This window comes from Nicotiana sylvestris, chromosome 2 (genome assembly GCF_000393655.2).
Source record: "Nicotiana sylvestris chromosome 2, ASM39365v2, whole genome shotgun sequence".
NCBI lineage: Eukaryota > Viridiplantae > Streptophyta > Magnoliopsida > Solanales > Solanaceae > Nicotiana > Nicotiana sylvestris.
The window spans coordinates 127,944,706-127,970,279 of record NC_091058.1 but is presented as its reverse complement, the minus strand read 5'-3'; the positions used below and the strand labels follow the sequence as shown (position 1 = coordinate 127,970,279).

Below are 25,574 nucleotides of genomic sequence, written 5' to 3'. Positions count from 1 at the left end.
GATCTTTCTCCGGACATCGCGGATAGCTGGAGCTTAGTGTTCCGGGCTGTCCTTTTCTCCGGCACACTCAAAGCAATAGTGTGCTTACAACTCCACAATGAAGCAAGTTAACTTTGCCAATAGCACGTATCATTTGTATCATTAAAGAATGACTAATACCAGCTTACTGAAAAACATGACATTGATGATCAACTTGCAATGCAGGCAAGCGTATTAGTTACTCCACATTGTACTTCCACGAGGAAAAGAAATCAAATCGATTGATTGCAAAATATCAACATGTCACCACAATGTATTAATCATATTTAGATCATGTAGCCCACTCTCATTTGAACACCGCAAACTACTTTATCTAGCTAAAACTTTTAATATTCACATTCATGTAAAATCTCAAGTCTCCATGAAAAGCTTAAACCTTGGAACAACTCCATATTGGCATTGTTGCGTCAACCCTATTTACCTCTTTAGTCCATTTGCAGAGGAACTGTTTCTTTTTTGACACCATTATTACCCAAGTCAGCAGCCACCTTGGCAGCCCGATTCAGAGCATCTGAAACCCAAAGAGCTCCCTTGGAGAAGTAACTACTGTTAACCACAGTAGTTGCAGCAGCTACGGCTGTTTTCCCTGTAAAAGACACAGCGGACATGGTAAGTTCAGAAAGATGGTACTTCTCGTCCACGGATTTTACAGTCTCCATGCCAGACTGAATTCTATCAGTAAGCCCCACTCTCTTGCTGAGCTCTGCCCCCTTTGCTACTGCGGTGGATGAGACCTGATATGATTCATCAAATGCTTTAGCTTTGGTTAGCGCATCCTTACTTAGTTCATATCCCTTCACTATCATGGTTTCAACTACGTGCTGTGCCATGGTCACAGCTTCTCCAGGAGTTGAAATGAACTCATTTGTGTGAGTGACCTGCTAGTTTACATCATAATTTCATCAACAACATCAGGAAAGCTGCAGCATAAAGAGAACCCCTGGAAAGTGGAAATAGGGGAACAAAAAATAAAAGAAAGACTGTTTGGATGGAGAAGTGGGTTGGTAAAGAAGTGCTTTGTTCTGACATCTCAACTGACATACTTCTGCCAATAGAATTTATAGCTTTCCGAGTGAACTTTTCCCAAAACAATTAAAAAGAATCAACCTGATCTTTTGGAAACTAAATTATTGTGACAATACAGAAATACTTTTACCAAGACAAGGATAACAAAAGGAAATGAAGACCAGTAAAGCTTATACTCCCTCCATTTCAATTTATGTGAACCTATTTCCTTTTTAATCCGTGCCAAAAAGAATGACCCCTTTCCATATCTAGAAACAATTTACCTTTATGCAATAATTTATAGTCACACAAAATATATGTACCTCATTTTACACCACAAATTCAAAAGTCTTCTCTTTTTTCTTAAACTTCGTGCTCAGTCAAATAGGTTCACATAAATTGAAACGGAGGTAGTATTAACTAAGTATCCTCAGCTCTAGAGCTCAACGAAAAACTGCTATGCATGAGGAGCTCAGTTCACAAACTGGATACTCTTTGCCGTGTGAGCTATCCCCTCGCAAATGAGTCCTTAGGGGCTGTCTCCTATTACTTTACCCATGAATTATATAAAATTTATTTACATTTAACCTCATGGACAAGCAATAAGAGAGTTGATTGTCCAGAAAAAACAAGGCAAACTTTAATTAAAAAAGAGATCAAACGCAAAAAACTACCGCATAGCTGCTTCCATTCTCCACCTTATCCCTAGAGTTATTCCAAGGATCATATTCATCTATTTGTGCTTCCAAGCGAGATACACGAACACATTGATCTAATATAGTGGATCCCTGAATCAAGGTTAACAAAGTTAAGAATTTATCTGACACATAATATCATGTATAAATTTAGTGAATGTATAGCAGCTAAGAAATAATTCTAGCACTTATATTTGATGTGCATATGTATAATTAAAATAGAGAGAACAAGACAAGGAAGAAGAAGAGCACAAGGATAGCACACAGAGCTATTTAAAAAGAATTTCCAGAGTTGCGCAAGCTGTTAATTTATGTTCAGCTAGTAATCAAAAGGCTAGTACACTTACAAGTGGAGAAAAACAAGAGACCAATCAAAATTAGAAGTTCAAACAATATAAAGCAAATTGACGTCTAACTACTTAGGAATCTAGATATAAATACAAATATAGTATTTTCTTTCAATGACGCTTCTAAAAGTGGAGTTTAGCAAGCTACTGCTAGCTCCTATTTTGGTAGGTAATTGACTACCTCTCTCTGTTAAAACAGAGAATTTAAAAGCTTTGAAGGAGACAGTAAGAAGAAACCTAACAAACATCATTCCGAGATTTTACTGGTTAATTTTAACTTTTATAGAAGTTGCTGAAGACGATCCTATTGATGTACATCTTGGTGGTATCAGAAGTATAAACTTGACCCAATAGCACGTAAACATGCAGCATTAAACATTTTACATAATTCACCTTGCCGTTTATTTCTGCGAAATAGAACTATCCTAATAATGGAGTAAAGCAGAAACTTACACTAAGTAATATAGCATTTTCCAGCGCATAAGTATCTTCGAACGTAACATAGGCTATAGAAGCATATTCGCTCAATCTGCATTCAGTAAAGGCAACTATTAAAATCAGGAAAGGGTAAACATCGTCCAGTTTGTTCATACAACTAATTAATGAAAGCATCAAGCTATCTGTCTCTGTTCCTTTCTTTAAAGTTTAAACATTCTACTGACTAATAAAGTCTGGGATGCCTTATAGTGAGTATCAGGACATACATCATATCCTTCACTGAACACAAGAGGCACATGCACATGGGTTTGCTAATGACATTATCAGATGCATGACCTTGTTCTCTCTACTGCAAACGTCTCAGAAATATCAACCATAATAGAATCACATACTCGCTTCTTGACATTTCAATATTCGATATATTCAGAAGTAACAGGGGAAAAAAGCGGCAAGTTGTGTCTTATTTGACATAGTTCATAAGACACAGTTGCAGTACGCCATGCAAACATAATAATATTGATTAGGTATTCAGCCAGTAACTCTCAAATTATAGAGCAATTCTGGAAACAAATTAAATCACCAAGAAAAAGTTTACAGCACCAACAATAATCAGCTCGAAATCACAACTATGCTGTAGCAGAAACTGCAGACTCAAAACGAATGAAAAGCTACCTGATGATCTCTACTAGTTCAATTTCACCACAGTGAGAGAAAAATTCATAGACATCTTTCTCCGTAGCTTTGGGAGAAAGACTTGTGACTTCCGCAGCGTAATGACCCAGATACATGGATATAGACACAGTTCAAACTCCCAAAATAAAGGTGAATTTACCTGATTAAATCAAGAATACAAATCATTCAGAGCTTCTGAAAGAACTGATATAAGCTAAACATAAAAGTTAAACAAAGTCCATCAATATCCATCACCACATTAATACTTGTTAATTCATGGCTAATGAAGGCCACATTTAAAGAAGGAATACTGCAAATGCTAAACTTCCATATTTGCAGATACTAGTTTCCTACGAGTATTCGCAAATGCTGACTTTCAATATTTGAATTTCAAGTGAAATATAAAAGTATTCGTCTGGAGATGCAATTTAAGGGAAATACTAGTCTTCGTACCATCATAAATCTTCAAGTTTTTTTCTAAGCAAGTTCACCGCTAAACACAAAATCAACTTCCAAAATTTTTTTATCAACTTCAAATTCAACTATTCCTTTTTCTTTTCAAAATTGTGCAAATGCCTACTAAACAATTTGACCTTGAAGAGAAATTAGGCGTTCTAACAAAAGCATAGATTTTCTAAATCTCATACAGTCATATTTACAAGAATAATTCACGAATAAAATCGGAAGGTGAAAAGTTCATAGAATTGGAGATAATACATACTTATTAGGGTAAAGCGAAGGGATTTCAGTACTCAGAATCCGTACCTTAAAAGGAGGAAAGATTGAATTTACAAATGCATATAGAGTTCAATAAACAAACAGAAGAATATTTATTGGAATTGGAAAAATGATACGAATCAGAATTTACCTAATAATGTGGTCAACGGAATGTAGCAAGGGCCAACTGTTTGCTTGCGAGTTGCGGCCTTTAAAAGGGCTCTCGACCTGTTGGCATCTCTGACGCGCAAATGCAGCCGTGATACAATCAACTCTTATACTATAGAAGTTCTATATTAATATACCCTCTTGTATTTAAAATAAAGCAAGTATGTCCCTATATTATGGATATATTCAATATAAATATTAACTTGAGTGATATTTTCATTTTGCTAAGGTGAATAATTAGGTTACAGTCACAAAAATTATGTATTTAGTTATATAACATTTAAGACGGACAATAAACATTTATTCAATAATAGATGATAAACATAAACATGTATCTTTCAAAACATTTAAATGGGAAATGACTCACAAATCACTTAATAAGATGTACCAATAATATTAATAACTCTATTGGATGTTAAACACGTACACAATTTGTATTTTCTAAATTATAATATTTTGCATAGAATATAACCCTTCAAAGATTTATTTATATTCCGCTTTTACAAAATTATCTTTAGTATAACTTATTTTAAAATCTTACCTTTTTAATTAAAGGGATTTTTACATTCCTATGCTATATAGTAAACTATATTACTCTTCATGCTTAACGTTTAATATAATTACCTTTTATATACCTAATTACCATTTATGTACATTTTAGAAGTTTTAATGGTATTAATCAATCTCCTAATTGAACTCTACCTATATTCCCATTCCCCCCAAGTTTCTATCTCCAAATCCCATCTCCTCACCCACGTATCAAACCACACCCCACGATTTCCTCTTCAATCACCCACTATTTTCTCTTCTAAAACCAGCGAAAATCTGTAACCCCTCCACCATTGACAACTATTAAAAACCTTTGAAGCTTTGAATTCGAATTTGGATTTTCAAAAGATATTGTTTGTTTAGATTGGATGTTGTTGCAAAGAATTGAGAATTCTCTCTACGTCACTCTCTATCTCTCAATCCCAAATTTCAGTAATATAAAGCAAAGGAAAAGAGAGCAGCAATTCCACCATTGACCGCCATTAAAAAACTTTGAAGCTTTGAATTTGAATTTGGGTTTTCAAAAATCATTATTTGTTTGGATTGGGTGTTGTTGCAAATAATTGAGAATATGGATTGGAGTTTATATCTCCATTTTGAGGGGTTTTGGTGAAGATTAGACTTGGTTTTGGCTGAATTTCAGATTGAAACTCGAAGAAGAAAAAGAAGAAGAAGACATGACATACATTATATTGCAGAAATTGTAGAAAAATTGTATTCTGTTGTTTATTTATTTTTCTTTTATTCATTTAACTATTGTATGAAAGTTTAACAATATTGTATAAAAAATATATTTAAGTTGTATGATATTGTAGTTGTATATAATTGAGTAGAAATAATGTACGAAAATTGTAGATAAGTTGTATAATATATAATTAGTTGTATGAAATTTGTTTTTACTATGTAAAAATTGTATTTAAGTGGTATTATATTGTAGTTGTATATAATTGAGTAGAAATAATGTATGAAAATTGTAGATAAGTTGTATAATATATAATTAGTTGTATGAAATTTGTTTTTACTATGTATAAATCAGATACAAAATATACAAAAGACATATTGTATAAAATTTGTATTTAAGTTGTATGTTATTGTAGTTGTATTTAACTGGTTAGAAATAATGTGTGAAAGTTGTAGATAAGTTGTATGCCAACCTCAGTATTTTACATTTTAATTTTATGAATTGTATGATAACCATGTATAATGAATAATCCACGAGAGTTTGATTCATTATTACATTTCATGTCCTACCAATAGTTTTACTTTTGGTATATGTATCACTTATCTGTGAGTTGCTTCTTGATACACGTGATATTTTGAAGAAATAGAAATCAAAATTTAATTTCGCATATGTGTATCAAATCAATAGTGTGATACCAAAATAATACTGACATCAAAGAAATTAGTACTGTGGGACGAATTCCTTCTTTCAAATATCAGCGTAAAGCCTAATTTCTTTAATCCTCTTTTTTAAAATCACCTTCCCCTTTTGTTACCTTTTCTCTTTTCCAACATTTTATGGCCATGGCGGCATCCACCGACAGTGACATGAATGAAGAAGAAGTTAATTTATTACATCATGATATTCCAGCAATGAATATTGGTCCTGCTACTTCCAATTACCGAGATAAACTACTCACGCACACAAATGATCTTTATGACGGCACCTCTCAATCCCTTGCTCAAAACTTTCAACACCTTGATTTAACTGATGAAAATATAATCCCTCCAGCCATCCACACTGTACATAGGACCTAGAGCGTGGGATAGGTATTAATTAGATATAGGGGAACTTACACTTGGAATTAGATTCTGAACTAATTAATTCACTTTTCAAAAGAAAAGGTTTAATTAGAGCCTAATGATAGTATTCTTAGAGAATTGATCGAACTGTAACTCACCGACAGAGTTAGAAGGTGGAGAAAGACAGAATCTGGAGAGAAGAGGGGAGAGAGGAGGGAAAAAAAGGAAAATGATGTAACTAAATCCTTTAATTGAAGACACTAATAATGGATTGAGAGTCTTTTAAGGTATAATGTATATATTTTGTAAACAAAACTTGTGTAGGTAGGGTAATTTACTAAACATTAACATTTAGGGTAATAAAGTTTTCAATAGTGTATAGGAATGAAAAAAATTCTTAATGAAATTATGTACAACTTTTCATCTCCTAAAAACTCTCCCTTGAGATTCTCTCTCACTTAAAAGATATTTCTTTCTCATTCTTTTGTAATCACTTTTTCTATGTAAATATAATAATATATATTTTATTATATACATTTAATCATATATACATTATATTTTGTTTCCCTCAAATTTGCTTCTTCTTTATTTCCCCATCAGTGGAAACGTGTTTACACCACTTTCTTTTTATAATATATATATATATATATATATATATATATATATATATATATATATAACCTTCTACAAGTATACAAGAGACGCATACCAACTACGGCTAGTACCTATTTTTAGGGAATATTGAGCATTTGTTATGAGGTAGTGTTGTAATGGTAACCTAATATGTATATACTAATAATTAATAATTAACAAATTGGAGAACATTTAGGGCCAAACTATACGCTTATACCCCTTAAATAGGAAAAATTCCATATGTTTCAAATATACTTCATCTAACACATTTCCCTTAAATAGGTATAGTTACCATATTTTTAGAGTATATTTTTAACATATATATGTCGTACAATTTGTAATTCAAAAGAAAGTTGTATATTATGGAATATTTTAAAAATCCTTAAGTAACTATGAAAATTTCCCAAGTTGGATGTCGTTCATTTTGGTGGAAGATTTTCATTATATAATGGGTTTAATAGTTTTCTATTCTAAGATTCCTTTTCTTATACACCTGTATACGGCAAAAATCAAAGGGTCCGATTTTGTGACCGCTGAGGCACCTCGTAAATATCGTCCCCAGAAGGCTCGAAGTTCAGCTTGGGGTCGATTCTGAGGGTTCTCAATGATCAACCTCGAGGTAATGCAAATCAGCAGCTATGATGGAATAACGGGAAGTTTCCAAGGCATACGATTAAAGCTGACCAAGACTCTTAGGCTAGTTCAAGCCCGTACCGTGGTATTAAATGGTTGTACCAGCCATATATCTTTATAATAAATGTACTTGTACTATTTTGGGATTCCCTGATATATAAAGGGGATCATTGTCATTTTGTAAGACTCTCCTCATACTTACAACATTCAATACAAGAACATTCTCTCTACTTTCTAACTTAAACATATTCTCTTGATTTCATTACTTACATTTATTGCTTACATTTGTTGTGTTCTATTTATTGTTCTTCATTTATTGCTCATTATTGGATATAAAGAGCCTTCATCAAAGCTCTCTATATTGTTAGTCTTTCATCGACTGCCCATAGCTCAGTGCCGAGCTCGACCTCGAGGCCCCGTATAATCAGGCTCAAGGCCCCGATTCTCAGCCGCATGGTTTGCTTAAACATATTATTTTCAAACTCTTATCTTATTTCTTAATCTCATACTTAGCATCTATTGCCTAAAAACTAGCATAAAAACAAATCACGTATTTTTAGAACCACAAAATCAAATTTAATTGTAATTACCATTTTCAAGGTAAACAGTTTGGCGCCCACCGTGGGGATAAAAATAATAGTGATTGTTTTCTTGCTGGTTTACTACATAACGCAAGTTATCTTTCACAATTTTTCTTGTCCAAGAATCTTTGATTTCAGGTAAAAATGTCTAACTCAGTAAATGCATATGAAAACAACTGTCTTGAAGGCCATGGAGAGAATGGTGTAGCCGTTTCGGGTATTGGTGTACCACCACGCAACCCTGAGGACGCACCAGAGCTAATCCCTGCAGATGTGGTTTCACGTGATGCCCAATGCGTACGCCAAAGAGACCAATAAGAAGCTCAAAAAATCCTGGCTCGGGAGGAACAAGAGGTTAGCCTTCACGTTATTTTGAGATGTTGCAGGCACAACAACTGACAATTGCTCAACTGCAAAGCCACCAAAAAACCCCAAGTACAACGGCCCCGAAAACGGCCCCTCGAGCCGAACAGGAACCTGAAAGATCGAGTAACAATGGGTCAGCAGCCGACCCTACTATTATGAAGATGCTCGAAGACCTCACAAAGAGGATTAAGTCGGGCGAAAAGATGATAGAAGCCAACGAAAAAAAAGGTAGAGACCTACAACTCGAGGGTCGATCAGATCCCGAGCGCACCCTTATCCTGAAGGGTGTCGATTCGAAGAAATTCGTACAAAAACCATTCCCATCAGATGCCGCTCCAAAGCCCATCCCAAAGAAATTCAGAATGCCCGACCTACTGAAGTATAATGGAACCTCGGATCCTAACGAGCACGTCACAGCTTACACTTGTGCAGTAAAGGGAAATGATTTGAAGGACGACGAAATCGAATCCGTCCTGTTGAAGAAGTTTAGAGAAACACTTTCAAAAGGGGCCATGATGTGGTATCACAACCTAGCCCTAAATTCCATAGACTCATTTGCCATGTTGGCAGATTCTTTCATAAAGGCACATGTCGGTGTCGTCAAGGTGTCTAAAAGGAAATCCCACATCTTCAAAATCAGACAAAGGGAAAATGAGATGCTGCGGGAGTTTGTATCTCGCTTCCAAATGGAGCGGATGGAATTACCACCAGTCTCCAATGACTGGGTAGTGCAGGCCTTCACCCAAGGCTTGAATGAGAGAAGCTTAGTGGCTTCAAAGCAACTGAAGCAGAATTTGATTGAATACCTCGTCGTGACTTGGTCGGATGTCCACAACCGGTATCAGTCAAAGATTAGGGTCGAGGAAGACTAATTGGGAGCCCCATCGGGCTCGGTATATCCAAGAAGACTCCTGGCAAAAGAGACAAAGCCAAACAATGAAAGGTACCAACCATACACCGAAGATAGGAGAAATGCCCCAAGGCGCAACATACCCTGAAATGATCGAAGAACAGACCGAGGTCAGAATCCTCGAGGACTCGTGGGAAGGGTCGAATTAAATAGGCACACTGGACCGACGGAGACACCCCGCCTGTTGGAATACAACTTCAACGTTGACGTTTCAGACATCGTATCCGCCATCAGTAAGATCAGAGACACCAGGTGGCCAAGACCTGTACTATCAGATCCGTCGCAGAGGAACCCCAACTAGGTGTGTGAATTTCACGGCACACACGGTCATAGGACCAAAGATTGCAGATAGCTCCAAGAAGAAGTAGCCCGGCTACTTAGCAAAGGGCATCTCTGAGAGTTCCTTAGCGACCGAGCCAAAAACCATTTCCGGGGAAAAGAGGCAAATAAGAAGAATGAAACAGATGAGCCGCAACATGTCATCCATATGATCATGGGAGGAATCGACATCCCACAGGAGCCCACTATCAGAAGAACAAAAATATCCATCACCAGGGAAAAGTGAACTCGAGGTTACATACCCGAGGATGCTCTCACATTCAGCGACGAGGACATCGAGACCCTGTCTCAGCCTCATAATGACGCACTGGTAATCTCTTTTCTTGTGAATCCATTTCAAATTAAACGTGTACTTATGGATCCAGATAGCTCAGCCAACATTATCAGGCCGAGGGTGGTGGAGTAGCTCGGACTGCTTGACCAAATCGTGTCCGCCTCTCGAGTCTTCAACGGATTCAATATGGCGATCGAGACAACCAAAGGGGAAATCACCCTCCCGGTCAACGTGACCAGAACAACCCAAAATACCAAATTCCATGTCATTAATGGAGACATGAGGTACAACGCCTTCCTCGGAAGACCATGGATACACTGCATGAGAGTAGTACCATCAACCCTTCATCAAATGATGAAGTTCCCGACAAAGGATGGAATAAAAACTATGCACGGAGAACAGCACGCATCAAGAGAGATGTTTGCGGTGCATGACGTAACAGCGGCATCAACGCCTTTGTATCGAAGGAGCCACAGGATAAGCAAATGGTGAAGTAGCAATCACAAGACACATTCTCGGCTATACCCGAATAAAACAAGCAAAGGACCGTGTCGCGTACTCGGAGCAAAAGTTGCAAACATATCGAGGCTCGAAGTGCCATCACCACTAAGGTATGACCATCTCCCTTTGTATTTACATCTTACACTAACCTTTGTACAGATGTCCGATCAGAACAGTCGAAGTGTTGTCTAGCTCGAAGACCTTAAGGTTGCAAAGCATACGTTGCACCCTTTTCCTTTTATTAGGTTTTATCCTAAGAAGGGTTTTACCGACAAGGTTTTTAACGAGACAACATTTATATGCTACCTAAGGAAAATTTCACAAGTGTTCAAGGCTTCTCTTCAGTCAACCTCGAACACTGGGGGGGAATCCCCTCGGAAGATCACCTTCTCAAAGAAGTCAAGATAAGCCGAAAAGGGTCTTAGTAGGAAAATGATGTATCAGGTCAAACGGTCGAATGAACCGTGCTCGCGTAGAATAATTGAGCCCTTGACGACAAAAACATGTATACTTGTACCAAGTAATCAAAGAATATCTTTTCCTCCATCAAAACACTTTACACTTCAAAGAAGCACGCTACTTTAACAAGAAGCGGCTCCAAAGCTCGAAAATTTCCCGAACACTCGGGGACTGACGCCAAAACCTTGAGGCCACATGACCTTCGGGCCGGAAATTTCGAACTCGTAAGCCCTCAATGAGGCAATACCAAGTTTACAAGGAACAACTCCAGAAGCCAAGAAATATTCGATGACTTGGGGACTGTCGCTGACTGTCACCGCCATCGATTTGCCTATAAGACCCCATGCGGCAACCTCAGGATCATAGGACCTTCATAAGGTAAAACCAAATATGTAAGACCTTAAGCTAGGCATGAACCATACTTTTACCAAGTAACCAAATCTGTAAGACCTCAAGTAAGGCACGAACCATACTTATACCAAGTAACTTATTTGTAAGACATCAAGTAATGCACGATAAAATTTGTAAGACCTTACGAAAGGTATAATCCCGATCTTAAAGTTAAGGCTATATATCCGAACTTATAAGACCCCAAAAAAGGCATACCCTCGATATAAACGCCAAAACTACTTCACTCGGGGACTAAAAGGCTCCGGCCAAACACAGTGAATACAGTCACAAGGTTGTACCAGCCAAACTCACGCGACTCGGGGACGCCCGACCGTCGCTACAAAATCACAGGCCTTCAATTACTTCGAAAAAACTTCAAAAAGAACCGGTTAATCAGGATACCCTCAGCATAAGCAAAAAAGCTTCGATCATATCAGCCCAAACAATAGGCTTCAAAATAATTCAGCCGTCGAGCGACACCTCCCGATATGCTCAATTATCGCTACCTAACGACTCACAATCGAGGTTCTTATCGAACTGTCAAAGAGTTGGGCAAACAAAAAAACTTCAAAAAGTCTTTAGCGAGGGAAAATAAAGCCTACATAAGAGGTCGTACCGACCCAAAACATAAGAGCCACTATCACCAGCCTACACTAAGAGGTCGTACCGACCCAATATGTAAGAGCCACTATCGCCAGCCCATACTAAGAGGTCATACCGACCCAATGCGTAAGAGCCTAAGGGCCATCTTAAAAACTTAAGGGTCAATAAGCTCGAGTCGAAATTCGACTTGAAGACTGAGCCCGAAATAGTTAACTAAAAACGCCTAAGGGCAAATGCGTAAGAGCCCAGATGCTAGCCTATATTAGAGGTTGTACCGACCCAACACGTAAGAGCCTACGGGCCAGTCTAACAAGCCTCAGGGCCGATTTGCAATCCCAAAGGTCCTACCTCAAATGAAGGATAAGACCGAAAGGTTACCTTTTATACATATACATGAAAAAATGCAAAATCTCCATTTACAAAGTTCTCTAAGAACACTATACAAAGAATCAAATAGAAAAAGGCCTAATCTATTTTCCCCTCGGGGACTGCAGCCCCATCGGCCTCTTCTTCACTATCTTCGGCATCAGACAGGAGGAATTTGGAATCGTATTCATCCGCCCTGGCCTGCGCTATCTCTTCCGATGGATCGAAGCCCCTAGCGTGAATTTCTTCGAGGATTTACCTCTGAGATTTGCACCGGGCATATTCATTGTTTTTTCTCTCTCGATCGGAAGCACCTCTCAACTTTGCTCAAACCCCAGCAACATTTTTTAAATAGACGACCACTTTCTTGTCAGCCTTAGCCCGAATTTCTTCAGCTTTAGTTCTAGCGTCCACGACCTCGACCTTTATCTCCAAAAGTTGAGACTCGAGCCTTGCAATCCTGCTCGTCTGAACCAAGCCATTTTCACAGGCGTTCCGGAGCTGCACCTCGAGTGTAGAAACCTTGGCTAGAACATTCTTCTTGGCCACACCATGGACATCTATCTAAGCCCTTAGCTCGTTACACTTATGCTTAGCCTGGCCTAGGGCTGTGCATAATTTGGTAAATACTGAATTACCGTACCGAAACCGAAAATTTTGGTATTTGGTATACGGTATTTTGATATTTGGTATGGTATTTGGTTTAAGATTTTAAAAAAATTTGGTATTAGGTATGGTATTTTGTATTTTAAAATAAAATACCGAAATACTGATACCGTACCGAAATATATATATTATATTACACAAAACATATATTATAAATTATAACATAAATATAAAAATCTAAAATTTTACTTTTCTTTATTCTCTAAGTTCATCAATTAACTCTATACAAGTAACAAGACATTTCTAATGATCAAATATTCTTTTATGTACAATTTTCTCTATTTGGGTCGATTTTGCTAGTTTTGGACAAATTTTTTGTCAGCAAACATTTTCAGTTTTGTATTTTTGAGTACTTTAATTGAGAATATTAGAGTCTATAGCTCTATGCACTAATTAGTATTCAAACCGAATAAATCAAAGTTACCAAACCAAATAAGCCGAAACCGAAAAGAGAAAAACCAAAGCATACTGAATTTAATTTGGTACGGTATTGGTATAAGATTTTAAGAAATCGAATACCGAAAATACCGAATCGAAATGTCTAAATACCGTACCGTACCGACCGACGAACACCCCTTGCTTGGCCAACCTTGCCCCAAAGGCTTTCCAGATCCTCTGTCTTGCTCTGCAACTGAGGTATCAAAATATTAATCTCCGAGGATAGAAAAAGGAGCATGTACTCCCTCAAAATGAAGGTTACCTGCTTTTTAAGGTGGTTCTCGTAGTTCAGGCTTCGATTCGCCTCGTACCGAAGGTGCCTCAATTCTTTTCCCCTTTCATCACAAAGAAGCTTGAAGGATTTATCCCCATATAAGGCTTTCCTTAACCGGGCTTCACAGTGCAACAGCTCGGACTTGAGCCTGTCAAAGGTTATGAGAAAGAAGCTCAAAAAGAAAACAAAATGTAAAATCAGAAGATCAACGAAGTCGACCAAAGCTCACCGTAGAACAAAGCCGCTAAGCCTCCTTAAAGGTCGAGCATGCACCTGCTAGCCTGGTCTCACTAGCCCCAGTTGAATTGATCTCGGTGGGGGCACGGTCGCTCGAGACCCCGCTTGATTTAGGCGGCCCCTGGTCTCGAACATCCCTCGAATTACCTTCGATGGGGGCGAGGATAGTGGTTGAACACTTGTATCCCTTGAAGTACCTACGGTGGGAAATGAAAATGGCGACAAGAGAGAAACCACTTTTCTGAGGCTAAAAGCCTCAGATGCCACAGGATCAACAGATACATCTTCTTTGAGCCTTCGAGCAGGGCTTGCCTCGCTACGAGCACTCTCATCCTTCGAGGATCCCTTCCGTTTGTTTTCAGTCCTCGGCCCCAAAGCCGATAATTCTTCCTCCTCCCCGAGGGGGCATGGCCTTATCTCAAAAAAATCTCCAATGCTTGTGGTGACGGAGTTAGTACACATAAAAGAAAGTACCTTTCAAAGGAATCAAGCCACATACCACGTACCGTGATGTTTTGCCTCCCATCTTCCCTTGGACAGATCTCGCCACTTACGCTCATCGTAAGTCGAACAAGCTGCTAGTTTCCGAGACCAATCTGCCAGGTCGGGAACCTCGTGTGGCTTCCATGAGATTGATGCAAAAAGAAAAGAAAAGGAAAGGGAAACATCTTTACAGAGTCCGCCTTCACCATGGGCAAAAATAGTAAGAACACGATCGTGCCACTTACGTGTGAAATTCCATTTCTCAGGAAACGGAAGGAACTCTACGGGGCTAATTCCGCACTCGGACGATATGATTCATCCACCCTCGATCCCCGTCTTCTTCATTTCTAACAACAAAGGGCCGAATGGATCGATGTCATAAATTAATCAGGACTCGAAGATGCAAGGGCCGGTACAGTCTAAAAAGATGACTGAGGGTGAACTCGAGCCCGGCTTTATCTACAAAATACCTCACCATCAGCACTATCCTCCCAAATGACGGGTGAACCTGTGCCAGGGTAACCCGACATCTCCTACAAAATTCGAGCATGACTTTATCGAGGGGGACAAATGTAAAGGGGTATGTATACACGTTCAAAAACCCCTCGACATAAGCCATGATGCTCTCTTCCGAGGAAAGTACATGCAGTATCACTTTTTCTCCCCATCCGCAGTCTTTCCTAACTACCTCGAGGTGCTCCTCCCCTATTGAGGAAATAATCTCGATGCATGCTCCCAATGACCCTGAACATTGGGAGGTCTCTCTAATGCAAAGTCCCTCCTCATGACAAAGCGCCTCGAGGGTAGCTCACCAGATATCGGCGGTGTACCACCGACCGAGTGCGAAGTGGAGGTAGAACTCTCCTCTTCTTGGTGAATAGGTTTTGACATAGTAGCCATAGAAGATAAAAGCTTGAGCGAAAGCTTTTGGAATGGTAAGAGAACTAGCATAGAAAAGAGCTCTATAAGAGGGATAGTTACTCAAAGCAGCGGAGTCCTCAGACAAGAGATAAGCAAATGCATATATATAGAGCAAGCAACGACTGTTCGCCTATCTTGAGGGCCAATTAATTCTGACCATGTCAGTGCCATTTTTTGGGGAAGTGTATCGGTGGTAGCACCCTGGTCGCTTCACAACCATGGCACATAAATGATACTATCACACAGCGCTCGGGAGTCATTGAGACCCTAAAAATTTCTGTTGTTACAAACATCGATCCTAAAGGGCTATCGACCTAATCTCAAGATGGTGTCCGATATCGAGGGTCCCGACTACCCCAAGTATGGGCTCCGAAGAGCCAATGTCAAAATTCAATAGACTAACTTTACATAAGCATTGAGAATAAATTCGAAGACTTGAAGCAGAAAATTTTTCTTGTATAGCCAAAAATATATTTACAAGGGGCGTCTTTGCAAGACCTTTTCCCCGAGAAGTTCATACACAAAAAAGAATTGAAAATGACATGGGCCTATTCTTCGCCGTCACTATACTCCAGGTCATCTCCGAAACCCTCATCCGAAGTAGCCGAGAATGCCAATTCTTCCTCCAAGTCTCGAGCTTCCTCAATCTCAGTTGAGAGATCGGCGCCTTTAGCGCTTGCTTCCTCGAAAGCTTGCCTCCTTGCCTCTGCACGAGCGTGAGCGACGGCCCTATCCAGCTTTTGCTTGGCTTTCTCCAATATTTCTCGGGCTCGTTCGTTTGCAGTAGCGGCATGTTTCCTATACGAAGACGCGTCCTTTTCGGCCTCATACTTGGCCGCAGATAGTGCGGTAGCCTCCTTTCGGGCACTTTGAAGAAGATCCCAGGTCGATGCCAACTCCGACCGCAAAATGTCTCTCTTCGAGGCCATGACCTCATTTTGCCCCCTCAGCTCGAGAATCTCCGCATCCTTGACTGTAGCTTCTTCCTGAAGTCGCCCTACGATGGCATCTTTTTGCCCTATCTGCGAAGACAAAACAAAGTTTGTAAGCATCAGGAAATGAGAATAAAAAACGAACTCATGGATGCTGTGTTACCTGCTCAGTGAAGCCAGCCCTTTCCTGGCACACTCCCTCCAAACTGGCCTAAAGCATGCTCAACTCTTCCCCCTTTCGGGCAGAGGAGGTCCTCGACTCTTTTAACTCCAAAGTAAGCCTCTCGACCTCCTTCCCACAACATGAAAGCTCACCTTGGAGCCTAGAGAAGGCATGGTCATACATCTTCTAAGCCTAAAACAACACAGAAAAATCAGAAAGTCGAGCACAAACATTTAAAGCACAAGTGATATGTCGAGAGTATCACCTGCTGCTGAAGCCTCTCCGCCTCCTCGAGAACAATGGGAGAATCAAGATCAATATTATCGTTGATACCAGAAAGGAGGTCTTTGAGCGCATCTCCCCCTCCATGAAATGCCCCCGCACCAGCGGTATCCTAAGCATTCCTGATCTCCCCCGGTGAGTATAGAGGGCCCAGATTAAGGCCACTCATGGCATTAATTTCCTTAAGGGCCTCATCTTGCCCGCGAGAAGCTTCAGGTTCAAGCCCTTTGGAGTTACCAATAGCGGGTTCATCAGCACGTACTGTGCCATGTCCGACTTGAGACTTGAGGACTGTCCCCGATCCCTCCTCGAGGGTCTCTTCAGCGTAGGTCTGTCCCAAATCAGCCACCCCCGATTCGGCGGCCTCCCGCCTAGTAGCTTGTGGAGCATCTTTGCCTCGTCTCGCCCTTTGTACCAAAGGCCATGCATCATCATCCTCACCTTCATCCTCGGTACGAGGACTTGCCATAGCAGCCGAAGTCGAGATCGTGGCATCCTTCTTCCTCTTCTTGACCTTGCCGGGTTTCGAGGTATCCTCTTCACCAGCACGGGCCGACCTCATCGACACTCTATTCCCGAGGCTTGCACAAGCATGATGTATCAAACAAAATGATACTCATAAGGGAGCATAGTAAAAATAATGGTAAAAAGCATACCGTGGCTATTGGCCTGCCACCGCGTTCTGGCCAGGTCGTGCAAATTTGGAGTCCAACTATCTAATCCATCCTGATAGGTTCTGAACCGCACCAGGGTACCAAAAAGTGGCTGCACAATCAAAATAAGATCATTTTTCTAAAGGGGATGAAAAGGCAATAAAACATGCTCGAGGTAGGGGCACTTACGCTGCGTATTCCATTCCTCAGGGAAAGACATCAGATTGGTCGGGATTATGTCCGAGGTCCTTACTTAGACAAACCAGCTCATCCACCCCCGATCCTTGTCCTCATCAATGCTCGAAAAGAACATCCTCATAGATCGGGGATGAAGCTTGATCAAACCGCGGAAGAGACAGGGGCTATATAGTCTGATCAAGTGATTGAGAGTGAAAGACATACCCTCAACTTGGTTAGAAAAATAACAGAACATATAGACTATCCTCCATAATGAAGGATAAATTTGGCCAAGCGTCACCCGGTACTCACGACAGAAGTCGAGTATCACCGGGTCTATTGAAGGAGAAGAAGGGTCCAAAGAATCTATGGGACCTAAAGTAAAGGGGTATGTATATACACTGAGAAAGCCAGCCTTATGGTCTACTATGCTTTCAGCAGGTCTGGGAATCTCAACTGACACTGTTGTCCCTCCATTGGCAGTCTTCCTTCACTCTATCTATATTGGTCACCACGCTGATGTACCGAGACACATGATCGCATCGGCCTGGTGTAGCAGGAGGATTCTCAACGAAAAAATCGGATACAAAATCGAATTTAGTAGGGGTACATTGTTCGATAGTTGGGGTACTTTTAGTTTACCCCTGGATGGTCGAGACAAAGAAGCAGTTCCAGGCATTGTTTTAGAGGTCCTAGCCATGGCTATAAAAAGTTTTTTGAGAAAGGAAATGAGGAGGCAAATGCAGAAAGGAGAGGAATGTAGGAGATGGTGAACTTACCTCTATGGGATTGAAGATGTTGTAAAAGTGTGAATAACAAAGCAATCGAGGTATTTATAGAGGGTGTATGGGCAGCGTTTGGGAAGCGGAAGGGCCGAACCAGTATAGGGTTCGTGGGCTTCTCGATAGTCATATTGACAGCAACTTTTGCGCAGCTTTTAAGTCATGGCATTTAATACTCTGATGGACTGACGTCATCATAGTATGTATCGAGTAGGAAAGAATTCAAGACCGTTTCTTATCATTTTATTCTAAAAAATGTGGGTACTATCTGTATACGACAAAAATCAGACTGTCCGATTTTGTGACAGCTGAGGCACCTCATAAATACCGCCCCCAAAAGGCTCGAAGTTCAGCTCGGGGGTCGACCACGAGGCTTCTCAATGATCGACCTCGAGGCAATGCAAATCAGCAGCTATGATGGAATAACGGGAAGTTCCCAAGGCACACGATTAAAGCTGACCAAGACTATTAGGCTAGTTCAAGCCCGTACCGTGGCATTAAATGACTGTACCAACCATATATCTTTGTAATAAATGCATTTGTACTATGTTAGTATTCTCCCTGATATATAAAGGGGATCCTTGTCATTTTGTAAGACTCTTCTCATACTTACAACATTCAATACAAGAACATTCTCTCTGCTTCCTAACTTAAACATATTCTCTTGATTTCATTACTTACATTTGTTGTGTTCTATTTATTGTTCTTCATTTATTGCTCATTATTGGCCATAAAGAGCCTTCATCAAAGCTCTCTATACTGTTAGCCTTTCATCGGCTGCCCATATCTCAGTGCCGAGCTCGAGCTCAAGGCCCCGATTCTTAGCCACTTGGTTTACTTAAACATATTATTTTCAAGCTTTTATCTTATTTCTTAATCTCATACATAACATTTATTTTCTAACAACTAGCATAAAAATAAATCACGTATTTCTAGAACCATAAAATCAAATTTAATTGTAATTACCATTTTCAAGGTAAACAACACCAAAACTTTTTTCAATAATTCTTAGGACCGGGGTGGCAGATTTGCTATCTCTGGAATAAATATTTGGACCACATGGAGAGAGAGATCTAACGTTAGTAATTTAGTGACATGAAATGGCATCCTTTATAATGTCCCATCCCTCTTGCACGCCTCTAATTGGCTAAGAGTTCCGATTTCGTATAATTGCTAGTCCTAAGAGAATGTTACACATTGGTTATGTTAAGATATCTAAAACTGCTTTACACTGATTATGTGTTACTCTGTTATGAATCAAGATTTTGATAAGTTATATATAGCCACACAGATACTTTTGACTTATTTTAAACCACAAATTTTAAAAATCATCATTTCTTCTTAAATTTATCATTGAATCAAACACCCCCATAAATAAGTATATATGTGAATTAAAGAAACTAAAGAGGAGACAATGTTGGGTGAGCTCGTGTGAGGGTTTTGTAGTGTGAAGTTTAATAAAATAGAACATCAATACCTTATAGTGTCACAATCCGGAATCCCACCCTTGAGACCGTGATGACACCTAACATTTCACTTGCTAGATAAGCCAACATTAGCTAAATTACTTAACCAGTTTTAACAATTCAAATCAAAATACTAATAATAATAAACTGTACTAATCTAAAATAGGTTAATAAAATACTAAACGATGAAATCTAAACATATCCCATAATCTAGAGTCACGAATACATGAGCATCTAGAGTGCTACAGATAAAGTTTGAACAAAATACAACTATTTGAAGCTAAACAAATAGTAATGATAGAATGGAAGGGGACTTCAAAGTTGCGGATGACGTGCAGCTATACCTCAAGTCTCCGAAAGCAGCTGAATCCGAGCAGTTTCGCTACGCGTCAGTGGGACCAACACCGGTATCTACACAAGAAGTGCATAAATGTAGTATGAGCATAACCGACTCCATGTACCTTATAAGTGTCAAGTCTAAACTCGACGAAGTAGTGACTAGGCTATGTCAAGTCACTCACAAATAACATGTACGGAATAATAATAACCGAAAAGCAAGAATAGAAATAAAGCAATAAACTCATATAAACGGACCCGAAGGTCAACTACCAGAGAAGCTAGAAAAACAAAGTCTCAAGTATCATATTACATAACGAGGATAACTCTAATATCTGAAACAATTACAACATATCAAATCCGTTGCGGCTCAGCAACTCGATCCCACCATATCACCATCTGTTCATATCATAATCCATTTTATTCCTTTATATCATTTCAATACTGTTACAGCGTGCAACCTGGTCCCCAAATAATTTTAAATCAGTAACATAAACAACTCAACTGCAATATTTACAAAATATCAACACAAAAAGGTGAAATGTACAGAACATTAAAGAACCGCAGAATAAATGGAGTATATCCAATATCTCAAAATCTCAAACTTTACCAATTTATCAATATAAAACAATTAAACGGCTCACATAAGCGCAATAATATAATAAACTGCATAAAATAATATAAAAATAATAAAAGCAGGTAAACATGTGACAATTAAAATATGCAATTAAGGCAAATTGAAACAGGTGGCAAATAAGAAAAAATCATGCGAGAAATAAATAAATTAAGGCAAGTAACAATTAAATGACAAGTAACAAGTGTAGCATAGATGTCAAGTAAAAACATATAACAGTTAAAGCATATAACAGAGAATAAATGAAGACATAGAAATAAATATTCCAAATCCCGTATGCTATCCCATGACGACACATATACACTCGCCACCTCGTATATATGTCACTTCCCCATATAAATTCACATAACAAATAATTCAATAAGTCTTAATTCCTTCAAGTCAAGGTAGAAACAACACTTACCTCACTTTACGAACAAAGCAATCAATCAACCACGACCTTGTCTTTAGAACAAGCCTCCAAACCAACCATATCTAGCAAATTATCGATCAAACAATTCAAAATAAGCCTTAGAAACCACTCATTAATGAAAAGGTTCAATTTTGATCATTTTTTAAAACGTCAACAAAAGTCAACCTCGGGTCCGCTCGGTCAAAACCCAATATTCGGACCAAAATATGATTACCCATTCACACCGAGCTCGGCTATGTGATTTGTTTCGAAATCCGGTCTCAATTTGAAGTTTAAATCTTAATTTTATAAAATTTTCAATTTTTACCGAAATCCCTAATTTTTACCATAAAAATCTTAAATTTGATATTGAAATCTCATGAAAAGTGATGGGGAATTAAAAGAATGTGGATTAAAATTGCTTACCAATGATTTTAGGAAGAAGAAACCCTTGAAAAATCGCATCTAGAGTGTTTAGAGTTGAGAAATGGTATAAAATTAGCTACGTCACGATTTTCCCCGATTTTATCCAATTGCATATGTCACGACCCAATTTAGAATCATGACCGGTACTTAGGAGCAAGTGCTCCAAAAAATGCTTTATCGGTATTTTACAGAAAAACGGACAGAGTTTCCCCCTTTTTTGGACTATCCAAAAAATTTTTATCTCAAAATCAACAACCAACCATCCTAATATCAAACCAATCAACCAACAACATATCAATTAACCAAAATAAGTCTCCACCATTAATAATCAACCCACTAATAACCAGAAATACTAATATATCTCCAAATTAGATAAAGAAAACGCAATACTCAACATAAGTCTATAATAACGAAAGTACTTATTGTCACACCTCCTTTTTTACCTACACCCCGAAAAAAGGTATATGTAAAGGCAGTTTTTCTAATTAAAGGACAATCGAAATGGGATTTATTTTAAGAAATTCAGAGTCGCCACTTGGAAGATTTATGGTGTCCCAAGTCACCGATTGAATCCCGAATCGAGGAAAATATGACTATGTTTAACAGTCCGCGAATCAGAAATCCGAGTAAGAAATTCTGTTAACCCGGGAGAAGGTGTTAGGCATTCCCGGATTCCGTGGTTCTAGCACGGTCGCTCAACTGTCATATTCAGCTTATTTATCTGATTTTAATACATGTTGAACCTATGTGCCAATTTTAGCTTTCAACCGCTTTTATTCAATTATTTTTAGAGAAAATTGAATGTCGTTTAAAACGTGTCTTTGGATTGCATCACATGAAATGCACCCGCAATCCTGAACATATTTTATTCAATGTTTTTGGGATTTGACTTGGGTCACATGAAATGCACACCCGAGTTTAAGAAGGTAAATTATTAAAAACGCACCTAAAATGACTAATGCGTTATTATCTTTGGGGAGGGCTGTGAAATTCGCTAAACGGCCCATCTCGAATTCTAAGTATTTTATTATAGACATTTAAGAGGACCCCGCAATTTATGCATTTTTGTTTAGCAGGGCTCGCCTCATTTATTATTTAAAGGCCAACCTAAAGCAAACTACAATTTTCTACTTAGTTTGTCTCTAATAATAACAGAAAAAGCCCTAATTAATTAGTAATTGTTCAAGAACTAATATACTTACGTCCTTGACTTTTATTCAAAATTTCAGTAATTCCCTTGGGCTTCAAGCTCAGCCCAGTAAGAATAAGACACAGTCAAAACTCAAGTTGGGCTTCAGACAGACTTCATTCAGGCCCACCCTTGACATTCAGGCTTATTAACTTGCAAATGATGGAGCTATTTCACATTTATTCAAATCAACACTTGACATACTCATATGCTCATCTCAATAAAATTCAAAACAGCTAGACGTCTAAACCGACTGGATTGGATTTATATTCTAAAATTCAGATTTTTCTTATCTATTTACCTACTAGTGAACTTCTGGATATTACTAAAGGCAAAACAAACTGGGAAACGTGAATTGAATTTTAACAAAAATAGTCATGAATATAAACCTCAGATGAGCAGGCTAAGCAACTTAATTACGAGATTTTACTTACACTAACACGAACAGGTTAATAGCCTAACTTCACACTTTATTCACATCTAATCATCATACAGTTAAACTAAACTACTTAATGAAACGCAGATGTTGATATGAGTAACTAATCTACTGAACTTAGCTAGTGCAATACAAAGTTGTTTGAGACGTCTCTTCAGCTTGAAATTAAAATTAATGTGGATATCATACGCTGATCTCAAAATCAATTGCAACACCCAAACTATTTCTGATTTTTTTTTATTTTTTAAAACAAAACCGTTAAACTAAAGCAAGTTCTAAGCTATACTAAGGCTACAACTGGATAACCACAAATTAACAATCCAATTAGGTACAAATTATGCAGTCCGAGTTTCATGTGAATATTAATCCAATTAGACTACACTACACAGTTACATATCATTAATATCTACTTAACTACAGATGTATAGTCGTCCAAACATGCATCATCCAGTAAACAAATATCTGAGTACTTTCATTTCATGTTCATCTCAAAGCTACATCAATTTGAGTTCAAGTGTGTACCTGGAAATGAAAGAAGGAAGCAGAAAAATGAGGTATCAGCAGTAACCAACAACAACAGTAGTATTCAACACCTGAAAATGAACCAATAGACTAATTTTGAAACCAAGGGATGTGATACGATAGTTAGACCCTAATTTCAATCTTAGTGAATCAGCAGACCTCAAACCCGACTCGACTTAAACCCTTTTTATTATTAGCTAACCAGGAATTGCTTCCATACTAGAAGAAAACTTCAGAAAACACCAAATGACTCAATGAAACAGTGTATTTTTCTGAAATTCTGCAATCGTTTTTGATTTTTTTTTCCTGTATCTATTTCTGTGTATCTCTCTTCCTATATCTCTCTTAGAATCCCTTCCAAGTTTTCTTAGCTCTCTGCCCCTGTATATCCAGTGTATCCAGAGTGTATATTGAGTGTATACCGCTCTCTCCGCCCCCCCCCCCTTTTTTCCTCTCCGAATTTCCTAGCCTTCTACCCTCTTTGAATGTTCTCCCTCTCTCAGAATCTCTTTCAAGTTTTCTTAGCTCTCTGCCCCTGTATATCCAAGGTATCCAGAGTGTATATTGAGTGTATACCGTTCTCTCTACCCCCCTCTTTTTTTTCCTCTCCGAATTTCCTAGCATTCTACCCTCTTTGAATGTTCTCCCCCTATGACCATGATTTTCAGCCCTTAAATGGGCGTTAAGTTAGTGTCATTTCCATTACCCATTCTCATTTTTCAATTATCTACACTAGCTTGCTTAGTGCTTTTATTTAATTTAGTAGTGCATTTCCTAGACCCTACCATTGTAGAAGCTTCCTAAAGTTAGGTAAATATTACCCTTATTGAACAACCTCTAAACCAAATTATTCTACCAAATTAACTTAATTATCTCTGAATAATAATTACCACACCTAATTAAATAAAATTACAAAAATTCGAAATTAAACAATAAAAATGCAAAATACATTTTTTTGTGATTTTTTCAATTTTGTAAAGCAGATAAATTACTAACTGATTTAAAAATGCAAAAATTAAATCCTAGATGCGAATGCAATATATTTTTTGTATTTTCAAGATTATGTAAAGATAAAAATAAGGTACTATTTTTGTATATTTTTATTTAAATTTATGAAAGATACGTAAGCTAAAATATTTTTTTATAATCTTTCATTTTTAAGACGAAAATAAAGTAAAGAAGTCAAAAATAGTTGAAATAGCTATATTAGGCCTACATTAAATATTTACATGCCAAAATATAAAAATCTTGGGTAAGGTCAAAAATCACATGTCTACAGCTGCCCCTCTTTGACTGGAAATACGAAGTATTTTCAGACAAAGAACGACTAGACATGTTTTTTGACCCGACCCTTTTATTGAGGAGACAAAAAAACTAAGAGGAAGGAGAATGTGACCGAGCCCTGGTATCTGAGCTGCCTACATATCCTTGGCTATAAAGGAATCAGGTCACATGTAGTTCAGAAGGTTTCGGTAGCTGGGACTACCATAAAGCTGTTGTTTTACTGTTACTGTTGTTGTTGCTGCTGATACTACCTACTGACCTCCTTATTATACCATGACAAAAATGAAGAAGCTAGACTAAGATATAATCTATGTTTTACAAAGATTTATTTCCAAACTTGAACTTGTGACTGATGTTGCCTTGTTGCTTTGTGCTTCCTCCACTGTTTCTTTACTTCTGGCTCGACTTGTGGTCTTCCTTCTGATTTTTGCTGGGGATTTTTGTTGTAACCCTC

General features: G+C 38.3%; 2 protein-coding genes across 7 annotated transcripts; both read right to left on the bottom strand.

Annotated features, from left to right (window-relative positions):
* Positions 1 to 233: 233 nt before the first annotated feature.
* On the bottom strand, positions 234 to 4,179 carry LOC104231293 (binding partner of ACD11 1). 6 transcript variants are annotated; one of them, XM_009784262.2, is made up of 6 exons: positions 4,065 to 4,158; positions 3,918 to 3,961; positions 3,197 to 3,356; positions 2,540 to 2,615; positions 1,719 to 1,832; positions 234 to 920 (listed from the first exon to the last, which is right to left on the bottom strand). In XM_009784262.2, exons 3-6 carry the CDS (start codon positions 3,310 to 3,312, stop codon positions 465 to 467), a joined length of 762 nt encoding a protein of 253 aa, XP_009782564.1. In that variant the 5' UTR covers positions 3,313 to 3,356; positions 3,918 to 3,961; positions 4,065 to 4,158; the 3' UTR covers positions 234 to 464. The 6 variants fall into 6 exon arrangements, with proteins under 6 accessions (XP_009782564.1, XP_070024299.1, XP_009782565.1 ...); XM_070168198.1 differs by having other exon boundaries at positions 234 to 917; XM_009784263.2 differs by lacking the exon at positions 3,918 to 3,961 and having other exon boundaries at positions 234 to 917; positions 4,065 to 4,179.
* An 11,816-nt stretch (positions 4,180 to 15,995) lies between these two features.
* Positions 15,996 to 17,386, bottom strand: LOC138885560 (uncharacterized). The gene is made up of 3 exons (XM_070166520.1): positions 17,025 to 17,386; positions 16,695 to 16,734; positions 15,996 to 16,469 (listed from the first exon to the last, which is right to left on the bottom strand). Exons 1-3 carry the CDS (start codon positions 17,384 to 17,386, stop codon positions 15,996 to 15,998), a joined length of 876 nt encoding a protein of 291 aa, XP_070022621.1.
* Between the last annotated feature and the right edge of the window lie 8,188 nt (positions 17,387 to 25,574).